The 19,558-nt window shown below is 37.9% G+C and overlaps 2 protein-coding genes across 3 annotated transcripts; both read right to left on the bottom strand.

Moving 5' to 3' along the window:
• Nucleotides 1-488: 488 nt before the first annotated feature.
• LOC128474004 (keratin, type II cytoskeletal 5-like) lies at nucleotides 489-5,333 on the bottom strand. The gene is made up of 9 exons (XM_053456241.1): nucleotides 4,805-5,333; nucleotides 4,329-4,552; nucleotides 4,171-4,231; nucleotides 3,132-3,227; nucleotides 2,844-3,008; nucleotides 2,070-2,195; nucleotides 1,633-1,853; nucleotides 1,420-1,448; nucleotides 489-1,117 (listed from the first exon to the last, which is right to left on the bottom strand). The coding sequence occupies exons 1-9, from the start codon at nucleotides 5,255-5,257 to the stop codon at nucleotides 903-905; spliced, it is 1,590 nt and encodes a 529-aa protein (XP_053312216.1). The 5' UTR covers nucleotides 5,258-5,333; the 3' UTR covers nucleotides 489-902.
• A 5,752-nt stretch (nucleotides 5,334-11,085) lies between these two features.
• LOC128474002 (keratin, type II cytoskeletal cochleal-like) lies at nucleotides 11,086-18,492 on the bottom strand. 2 transcript variants are annotated; one of them, XM_053456240.1, is made up of 10 exons: nucleotides 17,959-18,491; nucleotides 17,601-17,818; nucleotides 14,761-14,821; nucleotides 14,283-14,378; nucleotides 13,812-13,976; nucleotides 13,435-13,560; nucleotides 12,535-12,755; nucleotides 11,820-11,854; nucleotides 11,437-11,523; nucleotides 11,086-11,403 (listed from the first exon to the last, which is right to left on the bottom strand). In XM_053456240.1, exons 1-10 carry the CDS (start codon nucleotides 18,403-18,405, stop codon nucleotides 11,315-11,317), a joined length of 1,545 nt encoding a protein of 514 aa, XP_053312215.1. In that variant the 5' UTR covers nucleotides 18,406-18,491; the 3' UTR covers nucleotides 11,086-11,314. The 2 variants fall into 2 exon arrangements, with proteins under 2 accessions (XP_053312215.1, XP_053312214.1); XM_053456239.1 differs by having other exon boundaries at nucleotides 11,086-11,523; nucleotides 17,959-18,492.
• Nucleotides 18,493-19,558: the final 1,066 nt, after the last annotated feature.

Below are 19,558 nucleotides of genomic sequence, written 5' to 3'. Positions count from 1 at the left end.
TAACCTAGCTTGAGCACAGCCATTTGAGTTAACAACTATTAAACTGCTTGGTTTAGGGCAAGAATATACAGAATTCTGGGCTTCTTTGTGGCCCTCGAGGACTGGAGTTAGGCAGCTCCTATAAAGACTAATGTGGAGCATTTCCACTATGCTATAGCAATCAAATAACTGAACTCTATTTTGGGGCTACATGTATTTCTGGTAATAGTATCTCGGCCAAGATGTGATGAACGTCACTGATGTTAATATCTATAACTCACTTCTTCATACACCATTATGCAAAATTGATAATAATATCACCTCCAAAACATATGATCTAGCTTCTATCTGACAGCAGTAAAACAAATACCTATTAAGAATTAGGATTTTAATGAAGGGAAGAGAGAGATTATCAAATGTATAATGGAGCAGACAATGTGGTTCTTTTTAATCCATGATATAGGCACCATACAGCGAGAAATGGAATGAATTAATTCATCAAGATAGTATAGTCAAGATAAAACAAATTTCATTTATCATGGTGTTACTCTTTATTTAGTTGGAAAACCAGTAAGTGAGGCAATTAGGACAAAAATTGGATATCTCATGTAACTGTTCTTTTGACCGATTTTAATCCATCACTTGCATCCCTTAGTGCTCTGAGGTTCTGTTCCTGTTAAGATGTTCATTAACCCCTTAAGGACAATGGGCGGCCCCTAAACCCATTGAAAACAATGCATTTTGAGCCCATACATGTAAGGGCTTTGTCATTAAGGGGTTATACAGCAAATTCAAAATAAGGGCTGAGTTTTAGAGAATGCAAGGATGGGGTCAGAAGAATATCATAATTTCAAGGCTCTGTATTTTTACGCCATACACGTTGAGATATTTTGCAGATAGCAGTGCTGCCTTGCTACTAAAATTTAACTTCTATAGCTTGACTGGCTGGATGAAAACCTCACAGCGGAGCTGCCACCGCTGCGGCTAGCAGAGGTGAATCCTCCACCGCCACTCGCTGAAGTAAATATAGCACTGGAACTTCCTCCGCTTCCTCCACTTGCAAATCCACCACCAATGCTAAAACCGGCTCCACCGCTGCTGCCACCGGCTCCTTGAGAGTATTTTCCACTGATCACAGCTGTAGGGAAAAAAATGTTGCGCTCATACCATTTATCTATTTACCATCAAATATTCTACTTATCACTGGACGTACAATATTAGGCTCTTACACTTGGTATTACGTTTATGTTGCTGAATATTTCTGTTTCAAACAATATTTCTGTTTTAAGATACACTATGGTCTTTGTGATAGGCCTATTTACACTGGTCTTAATTTTAACACTGTGCATTATATATTTAAAAGCTATTCGCAGTGTGCTGTACAGATGACCAATACATAGACGACATGGATGGAAACTACGGTATAAGAGGAATACTTACAAATGCTGACATTGTTGTCTGAGGCCAGCCTGAAACAATAATACAGAACAAAATAAGGAATTTCTTCTTTAACATTTTAGCAAGGCAACTTACACATGATTTAGAGAAAAAAATGTAGGACAGACAGAGCTTTTGTAACATCAATGTTATTATAATTTGTCTCTTTTCCACATTGAATTCCGCATGGCTTTTAAATATAAACGAGTAAAGTACCTTGTCTCTTCTCCTTCCAGCAGTTTTCTGTAGGTGGCGATTTCAACATCCAGAGCCAGTTTCACGTTCATCAGCTCCTGGTATTCTCTCAGTTGGCGAGCCATTTCTTGCTTGGCCTTCTGCAGAGCAGCTTCCAGCTCAGAGAGCTTTGTGTGGGCATCCTTCAGGACGAGATCCCCGCGGTCTTCTGCTTCAGCAATAGCTGTCTGCAATTTGGCATTCTGAGAAGAACATAGGATAAGAATAAAATAATGAGCCGAAAAATGTCAAGGGTTTTTCTATTACAAGTAAATAATATACAGTGTATGGTTCATAAATTACATATTTTTCAGATGTATAAAATTAAACTTATGTAATTGTGCTATATAATATTTTCACGTTCTTGTTTGCAATATTCTACCACTGAACCTTGATTAAAATTTTTCAATAATTCTTACCTGTTTTTTCACATTTTCAATTTCAGCTCTCAGTCTCTGGAGTCTGCGGTTCAGCTCGGATATCTCATTCTTGGTGTTACGCAAAACATCCCCTTGTTCTCCTGCAGATGCTTGCAATTCCTTAACCTGTAGAAAAACACATTATTAATATAGACAGCACATTAACTAAATGATATATCACTTTTCAATTTTCTTTTGTCTATCAATCCTGTTAATATTTTGCTATCAAATAATCAGATTTGGGTAGTAAGTTGTATTAAAGTCTCATCAAGAGATCTTGTCATAACTTACTTTCATTTGTTACATTTTACTGACCTAGCATCATTAACAAGCCTTCACGTGACTTGGTGAGTTTATTCTTCAGTTGGTATGCTCTATTAACATGCTTTAACGTGATTAGTGTTTTTGACATAGTCTTACTTGACTTTGGGAGACAACCTGGGCATCTCTGACATAGCTTTGCCATTAACATCAGGAACAGACATGATCAAGTCTTTTTATGCTTATAGCCTTTTATATGATCATTATCATAAACAAACTTCACCTTTGTAGGAAGCTTCATTGTTATTGGTCTTAAACCCTTTAAGTAGGTGAAAAGCCATAGAATCACAAATATTGTCAACCTTAACTTTATAAGTAATCTAAAAACCGTGTCTTCTTACATAACTCTCAAGGTCCTTAACCCAGTTTAAACTGTTAACTAAGTTGTCTTAATGTCATTAACATAGTGTATAATTGTAAGTAAATAACTCCCATGTTATTAACATAGATTACCTTGACTTGGTAAACAGCTTCAGCCTCTGCCCGGCTCCTCTTAGCAATATCCTCATACTGAGCCTTCACTTCAGCAATGATGCCATCCAAGTCTAGAGCTCGGTTATTGTCCATTGAAAGGACGACTGAGGTATCAGAGATCTGTGCTTGTAACTGTTGTAACTCCTAACAAACACATATAACAGGTCAGTTTGTGGGTCTTCCAGATATATTTTAGCTTATTAACTAATCTATAGTGCATAAATGTTTCCACTGTTTAAGTAACAAACAAAATAATATATGCATTACTGCTTCGTAGAAGGTCCTCAGGAAGTTGATCTCATCAGTTAAGGCATCAACCTTGGCCTCCAGTTCCACTTTACCCATGTAGGCAGCATCAACATCCTAAATAACATAAACATTTATCAGCACCATGGCATGGATGGACATATATCTACTGCTGACATAGCACTCCATTGTTTAGTACACTACAACACCTTGTACTTTTTATTTTATGTCCCACCACATATTATTGTTTAATGTGCACTCTATCTAAGTTAACTTAAATAAATAAATGGAAAGCATGGAGATATTTTCTCCATCGAGGTTAATATTGAATAATTAAAGCACTACAAACTACTGCAATAATTAAAGCACTACAAACTACTGCAATAGTCCCACTAATGCATATTAAAGCAATTGTGGAATTACATCATCTCCAAAATGTATTCTCTTAATAACACACTCAATGAAGTGAGAAAAACATTATACATGTTAGAACATCGACTGCATTAAGTGAAACAAGAGCCATATTAAAGCAGTCAATTATCCTCAAAGCTACCTCACTCTTATATAGTTTGTTTGAGACATTTATGTTTTTCTTCAAGTAACCAGATTGGTGACTAAATTAGTTCATCCAAAAAAATTGGGGAATCCTAGCCAGTTTACGTTCATACTAATTTCTCCTTCAGTGTTTAGCTGTAAGGGAAAGTCTTTGTTCAAGTGTCTTAAATGGGATGCTAGGTAGCAGAGTGATTTAGATGACACTCTTGATCTACTTTCACTGCTCCATGTGTACCTTGAGGGCCCAGCTATTGTTTAACTAGAGGTCTGAGCTTCCACAAATCATGCTACCAGGAAGGAGTATGGTGCCACAGATCCCCCTGCTTCCTTACTAAATCACGAGGGACAGAAGTCATCGGACCACAGCTGCTAGACTTAAATCATTTTAATTAATAGAAAAAAAGTGGCCCTTCTCTGGCAACATTTTTCAACTGATTTTATGTATTTCATCAGAATTACTCAAAATGGGGCAAATACATAATCACATTTTAAGACTAGGTCTTACCTTTTTGATAACAACAAATTCGTTTTCTGCTGATGTTCTCTTATTAATTTCATCTTCATACCTAGATAAAGAATAAATAAGGCATTAATAGTTTGTAGCTAATCTATGGTGCATTATAATAAAAATAAACACAAATAAAAAAAACTAAAAAAACTCACTTGTTCTTAAAATCATCAACCAAGTCTTGCATATTCCTTAGCTCCCCATCAAGTCTAAACTTGTCATTGTGCAAAGCATCCAACTGCCTCTTTAGGCTAGTGATATAGGCATCAAAGAGAGGTTCGATGCTGCCTTTACGTGACCCTTTCAGTTGTCCTCCTTGTTCTTGCAAAAGATTCCATTTTGTCTCCAATACTTTGTTTTGTTGCTCAAGAAAACGAACCTAACACAAAAAAAGTTTAATGAATGAAAAATTCCATATGGCTTTTTAAAACGCACACAAGAATAATTTGAGCATGGATGGTTGCTCATATTGTACACATTGTTTTACCCATGTTCAAAGCCATCATGCCTAACACAGAACATACTCTACTATTGTTCATAATTTTATAGCAGTAAACACTGGGTATGTAAGATGTATATAAGATGTTTAATTTTAACAAGCATTCTATATTGTGATAAATAAGAACCTTACCTTATCAATGAAGGATGCAAACTTATTGTTTAGGGTTTTGATCTGTTCTCGTTCCTCCACTCTAACTTTTTGAATATCTTTGTCAAATTCCAAATTCAGTGGTGTCAAAAGACCAACATTAACTTGTACTTCTTGGATACCAGGGCCTCCAGGAAAACCTTGACCTCCAAGTGATCCATATCCACCTGCTCCTCTACCTCCAATAAAACCACCACCTGCACCACCACCACCACCACCACTACCAAATCCTATGCCAAAACCTCCATCTCCACCTCCAAATCCACTTTGTGCATTTGAAGTACTGATAGAAATGGTCTTCCTACCACCTAGGTTATAAAGACTTCTGCTACCAAAGCCACCTCCAACAGACCCTGCAGAACCTCCACCACTGCCTCTTGATACAGAGAATGAGCTAAAGCCTCCAGACTTTGAAAATTGTTTAAACTGACTCATTTTGCGTTGAAGTTAAAAAATGAAAGAAAAGTAATGTGGACTGAAGGAGACAGATCCCCTCTGAGGATCAAGTTAAACGTCCCTCTTTTATATACTCTGTGCTTGGTCTGCATTGGTGTGAGGAGATCAGTTTACATAATTCATTAACCTGACATGCCTGGAAGCCCACATATTTTTTTTCCCCCTAAACTCCCACTAAACTGAAATTCAAAGAATGACATTGCTTCAAGGCTTTTAGGATGCAAAGACAGCTTTTTGAAAGCCAGTAGATGGAAAAAAAAATATAAGAAAACCAGTCTCACACTCTCAGGGCTACATGGACAGATGTTGACGGTGATAATGTCATGTTTCAGATTTAACAAGACATTTTGCCCCATGCCCAAGATTTTAATATTGTGCCCTTAATGCATGACCATTATTTTTTGGACGTCAAAAAAGGAGGTGTATAAAAGGAGGTGTATTACCTGTAGAATGTTTTCAGCTCTACAGGGCACAGGGAGAAAGGGGAACCATAAAACTAAGGCACATTCATGCCAGAATGACATAGTAACAAGGGCTATAAATCTTTGCATATGAACTGAATGTGAGTAATGGACCGTCCTTAAACATACATTTTCACTATGGTTAGCTTAGTATTATGTATACATTGTTAGTGGTTAGTAAGTAACACAATTGTTCATTGTTTTGATTGGGCTTAAAGGTAGCTAAATGGATGTGTGCTAATGATGGTTAATGCCAATAAGCAGTTCAAGTCACTAAAGTCCAAGATGTCAGTCACATCATAAATTAGTCATGTGCTGTCAAGTTGGACATGTGTAAAATTCGGCCAAGTTGCCATCAACTTGCTATAAGGTTAAGCTCTAATACTGATGTGGTGTTCATCCAGTCTTTCGGTAGAGTTGGCCGTATGAGCATGCATGCCTGTCAGTCAAATCATCTCATTGCTCTGTCAATCACACATCTATAAGTCATGTAGAGTTTAAGGGAGTTCTAGGTCAATTTACGTCTTGCTAATTTTATTATAGTACAGCCCTTTTTTAAGTTGCCTGTAGTTCTGTGCAGCTCTGGGTAAGTGCACTTTTTGTTTTTCTTACATGTAAAGTATGTATATTAAAGTACCTATATATGCAATAGAAAAGGCCTTATGTTATTGCAGAATATTTTAAGGTGCACAAAAAAGTTGGAAATATTATTATCCTATGCTATACAAGAAAAAGCATTAATAGCAGAAAGAAATATTTCTTTACAGCTTATTGATTAGACATTATTTAACCACTGTGTAAAGTTGAAGCACTGTGTAAACTAGAACTAGGTCGGACCACTCTGTTGGCTGTGATGGTGATAAGACCACTTTTTATACTTTGCACCAGTATCACTAGTACTATTGTGAAAAAACTTGCTAACAAAACACACTAAGGAGGAATAAAGATAGATGACTTTATAGAGACTGAAATATTTTCAAGGTTATAACAATTTGAAAAATACTGCAACAATTTTTTTATACACACTGTATATGTGTCTGAATAATTTTTGGCCCATTTGTCTAACATTTTATTTTCAGTTAGGGTGCATTTCCAGGGAGAACTCCCAAGCATACCTGGGAACTTCTTGCGGTATGCGGCAAGGACTGCCCACTGACATCAGCGGGAGGTACTGCTGATGTTGGTGGGCGGTCCTGCTGATGTCAGTGGGCGTTCCTGCTGACATCATGGGAAACACCCCCATTTAAAGGGGAAATGGGCGGGGAGCGTGGGGCGTGTCAAGACCCCGCTCCCGCGACCTGGAGATTTTGTGTGTTGACCTGGTGAAGCAGTGCTTCACCCAGAGATCTCCGGGTCAAACCTGGAGAGTTCCAAAGTATGCTCCCAAGTACTCCCATAGGTTGTGTTCCAAGAGTTATTTTGTCCATAGACACCATAGGTGTTTTGTAACAGGTTCTTTCTTGTTCTCCTTAACTTGGAATTTTAACTGTGCTTCAAATTCACAGTAAATCTTGTATTCAGCATCTTGCCTGTGGATACTGTGGATTGTCTAAAGATTAACCATTGCTTTGCTAATCTATATTTTGGCTTAGTTTTTGGTGCACTTATTCAGTATAGTCATATTATGAAGAATTTCCCAAATATTTGCTTTTAAATTCTGTAGCTTGGGATAGCAGTGTTAATCCAGTAGTATAAATGTTAAGCAAAAGTGCTCATAAGCGTTAATAAGTGAACGTGTAACAAAAATTAGTTTAGCCAGTGTGAAAAGAATTTGGAGGGGTAGTGACAATGATAATGGTATTGTTAAAAACAAAAAACTCATACATCTATCTTTAGACAAATAAATAAAGTGATGCCTGTTAAACGAAGAGAATGCATAACTGCATAAGAGAATACAATCAAAGAAATGGCATATGACGTTCTGGGAAGGTGCCAGGAATCCTATGTCTGTGTTTAATTCAGTGCCCTTAGTGTGGAAATAGTTAATGATCTTTATTTCAAATGGTTTTCTCTCAGTATTTTTATGCTGAGGTCCAAAAGTAGGCCAATTCTAGTTTAGCCATTCCATGCCTTATTACAACAGGTTCCCCTACTTCAACAGGTTGGGTTAAAAATACTGTAATAAACAGGGTTACATTGTGGGGCCCGGGTATGAGGAAAAATACATGGTTTCTTGTTTTCAAAGCAATATCATGATAAGCGTGGCAGGACTGTTCATTACATAATACATTACAGGGATTACTCAATAATAATTATAGATCTATGTCCTTTGTTAATGCAAATTAAAGCTTCCTGGAAACATTTTTTTATTTCTAATGCGTTTGGCATGCCTGTAAGGTAAATGTTCAGCTTGTTCGTAGCAATTTAAACAAGATACATAAATAATCTGTAACATGGGATGTAAAATATATAATATAATCATAGACTGATTTATTACTTACTACCAATCAGAAAAAATATGTTTTTTTTAGTTTTTGGTTGTTATGAGTGATGCTATGTTATCAAAACACTTACATGTTTTTGTTTTTTATTTTACTTTTTCTTCTTAATTTTCACACGTTTGAAGAAAATCAAATTGAAAAGGGTCTTACAATTTCTAATACTTTAGTTTAAGGTAGAGGCGAATGAGCCATCCGTTGTTTAAAAGTCCTTACTTGTACCAATGTCAAGGTTGTCCTAAACATAAGGCAAAAAAGGCAGTTTCTTGTGGCCCAGACTAACCTTAGGGCTCCAACAAACACCATAGCTTGCTAGAAGTTTAAGCACATGCTTGCATAGACCTCTTATTACACTCCCTCCTTTGCGTCCAGTGCCCCAATGCTGTTGGAGAGTGGTGATATGATGCTATGGGTTGAGAGCCCTGCTGGGTACCTTGCCCTGGACCTTATTACATGTACAGACCTGATTCATACTGGCAAAAGTACTGTATTGGAGTAGGAGTTTGAGCCAGCTTGACTTTACTTAATACTTCTCCGTTCTTCATAAGCAAGGCAACCGAAATGTTGGTTTGCCCAGGGAGATGGTTATGAGCAAACCCATATAGAAAGTTCCAGTCAACCAGGTATGGGTATTCTTGAACCTTCACTTAAGTTTTTTAACTATTGTTTCTATATTTTTATTTGTCCTTTATGCATTTTGTTTTTAGCTAATTAGGCAGTATCTATTGTCTTCCCGTAGCTGTTGGGCATACATCTAATAAGCTGGTTATTTGCATTTATTACCTAGAAGCACTGAAACTTTCCAGATGTGTCTCTTTGACTATGTTTTACATGATCAAACATGACATGACCTAACGGGTTAAATAATGTCACAGATGGCAGATCATATGTACTGTGACACTGTAAACCCCAGGGAGATGCTTAGTTTGACATTTTGGTACAGGTGTTATCCAGATCAAAAATATGGGTCCCTGAGGTGGAGCAATTGAAGAGCAGGGTGGGGCAATGCTCCGTTCCCCCATTCTGTGGAAAATCCATGCTGGCTTTTCCAGGAGGCTAGAAGTCTGCAGGATCCGGTCCGGGATTCCTATGGGGCCGGCATCAGGCACAGGTGCTGGGCATTAAAAAAAACCTGATAATCAGAGAGACTGTTGGGGGAAGAGGACCAGGGCAAGGAGAGGCCCATCCCTGAGCCAAGTGAGGCATTACCTACCTGGAGCCTTTGTGTACTGTCTAGGGTAGGTTTTCCAGAGCCTGGCTTAGCTGGGTCTGGCTGGGAGGTCAAGTTAGTGGGTGATTAGACTGGTCAGTCTGGCCCAGCATAGTTTAGTTAGAGAGGGCTCGAACCGGGAGCTAGGTTTTTCTTTTTGTGATTTGGTTTTGGGGTTTGAGCAGTTAAAAGTAAAGTACTGTTTTTGCTACAAGCTGGTGTTCCTAACTCTGATTGCCATGGAGGACTGTGCTTAAGACCCCTAACTGTGGCATTTATGGACCTTGTGCTACAGGGTTTGTCACAGTACTTAGACAGGTAAGCGCTACAACACTCTGAATCCTTTGAAGCATATCTCCCAAATGTCCCACTTTAGGAGGGACAATTCATCGTTTGAACTAAGATGTCTTGGTACCTCTTTCTCACCTTGATGTCCCTCTCTTCAATGGAATGCTTGGCCAGTGCATCACCTTTACCCTCAGCTTCTTTAGCAAGGCAGTGGTCGTCTTGGAGGTGTGTTTGGGGTCGTTATCATGTTGGAATACTGCCCTGTGGCCCAGTCTCCAAAGGGCGGGGATCATGCTCTGCTTCAGTATATCACAGTACACGTTGGCATTCATGGTTCCCTCAATGAACTGTATCTCCCCAGTGCCGGCAGCAATCATGCAGGCCCAGACCATGACACTCCCACCACCATGCTTGACTGTAGGCAAGACACACTTGTCATGACACATTTGCCATGAGGTGCCACTACTTAGGGTTGTACTCACTTTTGTTGCATTAATGGCTGTGTGTAGGAACAGCAAATTTACACTGTTATACAAGCTGTGCACTCACTACTTTACATTGTAGCAGAGTGTCATTTCTTCAGTGTTGTGACATGAAAAAACATCATAAAAGATTTACAAAAATGTGAGGGGTGTACTCACTTTTGTGAGATACTGTATGTTTCAGGTTAACGGTGAGTATAGGCAAGGTGCGTTTCATAGCGCCCACAGTGGGTTATTATGCGGTTCTCACTATTTTAGGGAGAATGCAGGATGGACCTAGCATATACACAAATTAGGAATGTGCCATAAGGTTGTTTCTCTAATAGCAAATTCATGCAGAAGGGTGTACTAGTGTATGAGGTTTCTGTGCCTCTGGTAAGTATTTTGAGGGTTCTAGACAAGGGCATGACTGTTTTACAATATACAAAAATAAGCGAAAAGAACAATCTCATAATTGTATAGCTAGCTATGCTTGGCTGGGCTATACACTTTGCCCACCTATATTTTTAACTACTCATTGGTACCCAGCTAATCCAGTCACTTGAGAAGCAAGATATACAACCCAGTGTCAGCCATTTGGAATTCCTGTTCTCTGTTGCTCAGTTCACGAACCTCCTTTTACGCCACACAATATCTCTCTGACTAACCACCTGGCCATACACTTTATTGGCTAACTAGTCCCAAGTGTACGTTGTGCCTCTCTCAGTCTGTGATTAAGATACTAGAAATGAACTATTTCTCCACTATAGCCATGTAATCTGTCACACAAAGACAAAATTCATGCAAGGAACTAGGAAAACCTGAATCCTAGGGCCTGCTCTGGGTAGAACTCTAGGTGTGCATTTGGAAATGGATGATTCAGCTTTACCATTAACATCGAGAGTCACATTCACTTGTTACCATTAACAAACAGAAAAAGCACACAGAAGAATGTGAACTATCTATTTAATTCATAGCAAAATTATGTTGTATTCAAATATGTTAAGGGTGGTTATTTCAGAACTATAGTAGACGATCACTAGTTAGTATCAGAACTCAAGTATTGTGATTCGACCCAGAAATTCACTCTAATAATGTTGAAGCAGTGTGGAACAATAAAATTCCTTTTTATTTGAGGAATTGGTAGAAAGGGGCATTACAGCTCTTGGACTGTGGATTTAGTTCCGATAGCTTTGTAGGCTTTCGGTGGTAGAGATTATTTTCACGGCAGCCCGCTTTCTTTGAGCGTTGGAAGAACTAGCATTAGTAGATGAGATGCTGCCTCCAGAAGTGTAGCCTCCAGAAGTGTAGCCTCCAGAAGTGTAGCCTCCAGAAGTGTAGCCTGCACCAGCACCAAATGCAGATCCAGAGGCACTGCTACTTACAGCTGTAGATGAAATATTCACTGTTATTTCTTAGTTCTCTACTACTTAGCACCCAAAGCATTTTTTAATTGCTATTATATAGAACAAAATGATACATTTTTTTACTGAGTACTGCCACATCTATAAAGCATAACAGAAAATAGAGTTGAGTGCTGAATCCCTTTTCAGTAGTGTCAGTTCAAGAAGGTTCCTTCCCACAACCACAAGTCTATATATATATGTATACTTCATAGCTCAGTTTTTAGAATAACTAAAACTCTTCGACTTCATAACATGTTCACATCGTTGGGATACTTACCAACATTCACAGTATTTGTAATCTCCCCAGTTATTCTGTTAAGAAAAATAAAACAATAGTTCATTACATTTGTCAAGAGACGATCTAATCAAGTATTTTGGCTAATTATTTTGTATCCAAAAACACACGTAGAGATGTTGATTAAATTGATTTATTTCTGTTGTATGTTAAACTAGGTAGTTTAATACATTGGAAGTCATAGATTCATTCTACAATAACAACTGTGCAATGAAATAATATTTAGTCACTGATTTGGCCAGAGGAACCCCAAAAAAAGTTTTAAAGATATTATAATTAGGACTACCTCTCTAGTTTCTGGCTCCTAAAACGAAATATGTTTCTGGAAGCCCCTCCTCTACGCACATGTTTGCTTACATAGTAACATAGGGGGAACCTCATGGTAATGACCCTTAACAACGCAGCAACCTAAGAAACTGCTTAGTTTGTCTATGTGGTAGGGCCAGTCCTGATTAAAATGTGTGGAATATTTATTATTTCTTTATTCTAAGTACAGAAATAAAAAAGTCAATACTATAACTTTTTAAACATTTGAACTACAGATAAATCTGGTGGCTTGAATTCATCTGGTTGTATACATATAATCTTTAGAAATAAGAACTACAGACCAATTATTAATGCTAATTTAATTCATACTCATACGTAATGTTTGCCATGCATTACTTTTGTAATTTTCAAGTGAAGCCAAGCCACATACCTGCTCTCCTCTCCTTCCAGGAGTTTCCTGTAGGTGGCGATCTCAATATCCAGAGCCAGTTTCACGTTCATCAGCTCCTGGTATTCTCTCAGTTGGCGAGCCATGTCCTGCTTGGCCTTCTGTAGGGCAGCTTCCAGCTCTGTTAGCTTATTATGAGCATCTTTTAAAGCAAACTCCCCACGCTGCTCAGCCTCAGCAATCGATGCCTGCAGTGCAGCAATCTGATGAAATAATTACAAAACTTAATATCATGTGCCTCCAAGCTTAGCTACCAACAGAAAGCCCAGATGTAGCTTTTCAGCTGTGGTTGATCTACAACTTATGGTCAACATATATTTCAAATAAGAATGGAGAAATCAAGGTTGATCACAAGGTAATCAAAGGAGGAAGTATAGTACCTGGGATAATTGGCTAAATAAGCTAAATACAAATACAAAATACAAATACCTTGTACAAATCAACTACAAAGTTGACTACTTTCTATTTATTTATTTGACTCCCCTCTATGACTTCTCTTGGCAATGTTTTGTTTATTTTTATTTAATATGCAGATACAATACGGTGGCATATGTTACTTTCATTTTTGTAATTCGTTTACCGGTATTTTAACTCTGCCATTGTAATTTGTAATAAAGTATTTAATATATAAAATTGTTAGCAGAGGATCATGGGAACTGTAGTTTAGAGGCTGGAAAAGCTACCAAATCCTAGATAATGATTTTTGGGTCACTAACCCCTACCTATGTAACTATAACTAACTATACATATGTATAACCGGATAGATGAGCTATATAGAATTAAAAAGCTAAAGAATGCTATAAGATACGTTGACAAACAAATTGGAAAATCCTCTAATATCAGCAAGATCAGCTACAGAAATCCATGGTCTAAGAACTTTACCTGTTTTTTCACATTATCGATTTCAGCCTTTAGTCTTTGAATAGATCGATTAAGCTGGGAAACTTCATTTTTTACGTTTTTTAGGTCATCTCCATGTTGGCCTGCTGCGGCTTGCAACTGCTTGTACTGTTGGTAAAAAAGCAGATCAAATGTGTTAAATATGTTAACATTTAACAACTTAAATAGGATTTTCATAAATATAAGTAGAAATATTAACCGTTCTGTAGCAAAAACCATTGCTGCTGGTGAGCAAATTCTTGGTCAACATTAGGCAGACCTAATATTCATATGGAATGGCTCAATTTTTAGGATCAGAGACAAATTGGTGGATAAACAATGTCATGCCCTTGTGTAACTGGTCTAAATGGCTTTGGTACCTTGTTTTGATATGCTTCTTCTGCCTCCGCTCTGCTCCTATTTGCAAGTTCTTCATACTGTGCCTTAACTTCAGCGACAATGTCATTAAGGTCCAAAGATCTGTTGTTGTCCATTGAGAGAATGACTGATGTGTCTGATATCTGGTCTTTAATCTCTCCAAGTTCCTGAAAATACAACATTGCAACTTTAACTAACGGGATAGCTCTGAATCAGTAACCACTATAAGCGTTAAGAAATCATCTTGATCTGTTGTTTTTTTCCTGATGACCTCTTAATAGTGTCTGGAAATAATTATTTAATTCTTTACATTTGATCCATACTACTTTAAATGCCCTTGAAATATCATTTAGCGATTATTACATGGATCATTTTTTTTATTACAGGAGTGTGTGCAAGTACATTGTTGTATGTGGTTTGATATTGTTTCTCAATGTTCCTGCTTTACATTACCCAGGAAGAATAATGTTTACCGTTTCGTAGAGAGCTCTCAAGAAGTTGATCTCCTCAATTAACGCATTCATTTTTGCTTCTAGCTCCACCTTGGCTAAATAAGCAGCATCCACATCCTAAAGAAATGTTCCATAACAAACATATTAACATCTTATTTCTAGCCCATGTGGTTATATATTACTCCAGAAGAAAAGGAGAACTCCCAGCATACATATCTATAATAAATGACTGTGATCTTTCACAGTTTGTTTATTTACTTTGGTTTTATTACATAACAGTATTTTCTCATTCTTATTCTTTATTTTTGTTATAATAAAGAATAAGAATGAGAAAATACTGTTATGTAATAACAGTATTTTCTCATTCTTATTCTTTATTATAACAAAAATAAAGAATAAGAATGAGAAAATACTGTTATGTAATAACAGTATTTTCTCATTCTTATTCTTTATTTTTGTTATAATTTTTGTTATTGACTTTGCAATATAAGGGCTTTACCTTTTTAAGTAAAACAAACTCATTCTCCGCTCCTGCGCGTGCGTTGATTTCATCCTCATACCTTTTTAGACACAAGTAAGTTATACCAGGTTAAAACATGAAACATTTTATGCACATATTCACAAAACCAGTATATTATCATGGTCTTAGACATACATGACGGTGGTTTTAGATGTCAATTAAAACATGCTTCTCAAACAAAAATGTAAGGGTTTTCTTACACAAACTTAATGAGTGATACTTTTTTTGCCTTTGTTTCCTATACTTAGTGGTTCAATCAGGAATTAAAGGAGTGCTACATGAGTGCAAACATAAGGCCACGGCGAATTATTATGACAGTGGCCAGACTGAAAGCCACAACATAATGTATGCTATATTGATTCATGTAAAGCTTTTGTGGGTTGCATGTCTGCTTTAGGATTTCTATATTCCATACCTCCTAATATTCAAAAACGCATAAAAGGATGCGGTTAGAGGCATGGGACTTTTGGAACTTTGACCAATTAATAACAATTTTTGTAACTCAGTATGACATTTAAAAGAAGCATCATCCATTTTGCACATCTTTTTAACACAATTTAATTTATAAACACACTTGCTATTTATATATACATTATGCTAAGTTGGGGTTGTAAAACACAGTTTTACGCATACTTAACTAAAATGCTGAACTCATCTTTGCCTCAAACAGTCTCCATGTGGCATCTTTGCCTCAAACAGCCTCCCTGTGCCATGCTTCTCCCCTACTTACACATTCATGCTATCACACACATTCACTTATTCACAAATAATTGATTTATTTGCAGATACTCATTCATTCTCTCATCCACAGATATTCATTCACATATACTCATTCACAAATATCCCCTCATTCATATACTCATTCATTCACTCAATCACACATAGTAATTCATACACCCACCTCCACCCCATTACCTGAACTGCAGATTTATCCGTGCTTCCCTGCTCGCACAACTTTTCTTTTACCGCCCAGTGGAAGCAGGAACCCAGCATGGGGATCCGCATCCCCATGGTGGTACAAGAGACATTGCTTGCATAGTGTGTGAGCAACTCACAGGTGAGCAGCAGGCCCCTGCGGACACGATCTCAGTTGCAACCCCCAGGACTGCGATTGCTGCTTCTTTTGCCATTCATTAAAGGCAGCTCTGGTGGTCGTGCGGCCGCCTAAGGTTGCCTTGGCAGGACCATACCAAATGATGTTGCGGGCCTTATACAGCTCGCACGAGCTGGACATTGCACACCCCTAGTATAATGGGTACGGCAATTTTAATAATTTAACTATAGATAATAAAGGATCAGCTAAGCATTTCTTGCCGCAGAAGCTAACTAGAGCTGGCCCTTCATAATGTATAATGCAGTGAGGGAATTGAAAGCAAAACTCTCCTATCAAATCTCCCTTTGGTGAATAGACCCAAGAATGACTGATTCATGTGATGTAATATGGCGCCGCAAGCTGTTATGTCTATGACTCTATATAATTTTGTAATAACAGGTATTACTTTCAACTGAAGGTTCTAACATCATTGGGCCAAGAAGGGTATTATCTGAACTACCTTCAAAACCCAAAACAAGGTTCAAATTGTTTTCTAAAAATGTATTTCCAAGAAAGCTTTGTTAAATGATTTTTTACAGTTTCCTTCTGTCAACAAAAGTTTTTAAATGCAAAATGAATAGCATATTTTAAATTGCTGAAACCACATTTGCATCCTTAACTACGGACAAAAAAAATGCTTACATACTTATAGTAAGGACATAGGTGATATAGTCAAACATGAGGAATCTCGTAGACAAATAATCCAAGAACAAAGTTGTTTTACATGCGCCTCTATCTTGTATTGTTAGAGGGGGCTTGAAGAGTCCTCCCCTGCACAGCTAGAGATATAGCGAAATAGGGGCACTAAGATAGGTGTTGCATGTGCATGTCACCCAGGTCCCTGGTAACTAAGGTGCCTGGTGGAGCCACGTAACATAGTAGTAGGGTGGCAGCAGCATGGCATCTCACACAGAGAGTGTGAGCTGCACTGAAGACAGGGCTCTGTGCTAGGTAAGAGGAATGCACTACTTGTTATATCCTGTTTACCCATTATGTAGTGCTGAGGAGTATGATTGCGCTATATAAAACAAACTATAATAACTGTTCAACTGTATGTGTCAGCATATTGTGTTAGAGTGTGTGTATGTTAGTGTATGGTGTTAACGTGAATCTGTGTGTTCGTATATGATTTTGGCGTGTGTGGGTAGAGGTGTTGGTATGAGTGTGTGTCAGAGTATGTTACTGAGTTAAGAGAATGGAGGGAGATATTTTTCTATATTTTCTTGTAGTTTGTTTTGTAGCTTTGTATTTGCCCTGTCTCTGATGTCCCCAATTGACACTCACTGCTATTAACCTAGACGTAATGTCATATGTAGCACACTTGATTCTGGATGACATTAAACGAAGTACCTGTTTTCAAACATATACAGTGTGTACTTACCTTTGGACTGATACACACCTACAGTCTGTGCATATGTTTTCTTTTTTTGTGTGTGCAAGTCAGATGTACAACTGCAGCAGAGCTCATTTTCAAGGTTTTTCATCTGCTTGATGAATGTTTTCATTCATCTCCAAACAGCACAGGTTAATTAGTATCAGAATTAGAATTAACATGAGATCCAGGGTGAGCTAATGAAATAAATGCAAGTGCTCACATAAGTAATCCCTGAAAACCTTAACAAAACTAAACATTGATAATTATTTCCAGATAAACTTTAATTGCTAGTCTTCATTGTCATAGATCATCACGCCCTATCCTAACAAATGTTATTTGTAATAGACATACCTGTTTTTTAAGTCCTCCACTCGGTCCTGCATGTTTTGCAGTTCTCCATTGAGGCGACCCTTGTTATTGTTTATGTTGTCCAACTGGCTTCTCAGACTATTTATATATGCATTAAAAATGCCATCAATGTCACTTTTAGGAGCTCCTTGACCTCCTTGTTGCTGCAAGAGGCTCCATTTGGTCTCTAGCACTTTATTTTGCTGCTCAAGGAACCTAACCTAACAATGTATAAGAAACCAGTAACATTATGAACATAAAGAAATTGAATAGATGCCTAGCACAAACAAAACCATATAATACTATATTAGTGATAAATAACTAAACAGATTATATAATATGATTTTGTGTAGTCATGTACCTTGTCAATGAAAGATGCAAATTTGTTGTTCAGAGTCTTGATTTTCTCTCTTTCTTCCTTTTTTACGACAGAAATGTTTGGATCTATTTCCAGATTTTTCACTGGTGCCAGGAGGTTTTGGTTAACGGTCACATTTATGATGCCTGCAGATGGAAAAGAAGCCCCGGAACCAGAAAAGCTTCCAGCACCACCAGACCCACCAAATGCTAAGGATGAGCCCTGTCTGAGTCTGCTTCCACTAGCAGATGATATCCTTTGACCCCCAGCTGCATTACCCAACTGAAAGAGGCTTCTGCTCCCAAAACTGGCACCTGCACCACCCCATTGACTCTGAGATACAGAGGCTGAGCTTTTGCTGATCCTGTTGCTTTGTCCTAAGGAGGATGCACTAAACCCTTTGCCAGATCTAACACTAGAGACCCCATAAACTGATTGGCTTCGGCTCATTTTGGGAACAGGTGATTCTTAAAAAAAGAGAAGAGCTGAAGAAGAGTTCAATGGAGAAACCACTGCACTCTGGATACTACAGTTACGCTTTTATCTTTACAGAACACTGGGCTTGGCTACTTTTTGTAGAAGATCAATTTACATTCATGCTTCTGCCATAGCTTGAAGCAATTTGTTCTGTTAAACCTGTATACATACATACTTAAGGGGTAAAATGCATTTTGCTTGAGGGCTTTCAGATTTATTATGTTCCAAAAACATATGCCTTTGTTTTCTTTGAAATAGCAAACTGCACTGTTTATTTTTGTGTTGTTTCCTAACCAGAATATGACTTATTTTTAGTGTCTCAAATCTAAAACACACTTCATCAGATCTCAATGACTGAGACTAGATCAACATTACAACGATGAAATGCAGAGAGGAGACATTGCAATATATACAGTTGTTCACTTACATGAAGAAGTGGCTATTCCTGCTTTTTACACCTGCCCTATGGAGACTTGACTAGAAGACAAGTCTTTAAGCGTCTTAAGTCTGTCTGGACTGAGTTAGTGTCCGTATCTGTCTTTTGGGCTTGAGGGACAGTTAGCAGACCTGGACTGGCAAATGTCCTCTGGGCCACTGGTCGACAGTCCCGTACACTCACCTGATCTGTCATGCTGGGCGAAAAGTGAGGGGGGCATCCTATTATTGCCAGTCCAGCCCTTCAGATAGGCTGTGGCTTAATTAAATCAGTGAGGTGACTTTTAAGGTGCCCCCAACATCATCTATGAGTTAGGTATGGCTTCCTGAAAAAGTTAAGCTTAGTAGCACTTTTCAATAGATGGTGAAGCTGAAAATCTCTTTCTCCAAAACTTTATGTTAGAAGCCCTCCTTAAACTTGCTCAAGGATTAAATTCATGCCCCATCCATGTCGCATTTGTTGAAGAGTATATAAGCATATGTACTGCTTTTTGCCAGCTGCGGCCACTTTGTGCTGTGGTAACCGATAACTTCTCGTAGGGCAGCAACAGGATACAATCAGATACAACAAGAATGTACAGTAGTACAGTATTTTGGTGCCCAGATTGGTACCTTGCCTAGGGCCCTGTGGAGGACTAACATCAGAGACGAGACAACCTACTTTTCCTATGACATATACATTGGAATTATT

The sequence above is a fragment of the Spea bombifrons genome, chromosome 2 (assembly GCF_027358695.1).
Source record: "Spea bombifrons isolate aSpeBom1 chromosome 2, aSpeBom1.2.pri, whole genome shotgun sequence".
Taxonomy (NCBI): domain Eukaryota; kingdom Metazoa; phylum Chordata; class Amphibia; order Anura; family Pelobatidae; genus Spea; species Spea bombifrons.
Note: the sequence above shows the minus strand (reverse complement) of the source record. Positions and strands in the feature narration are given on the sequence as shown.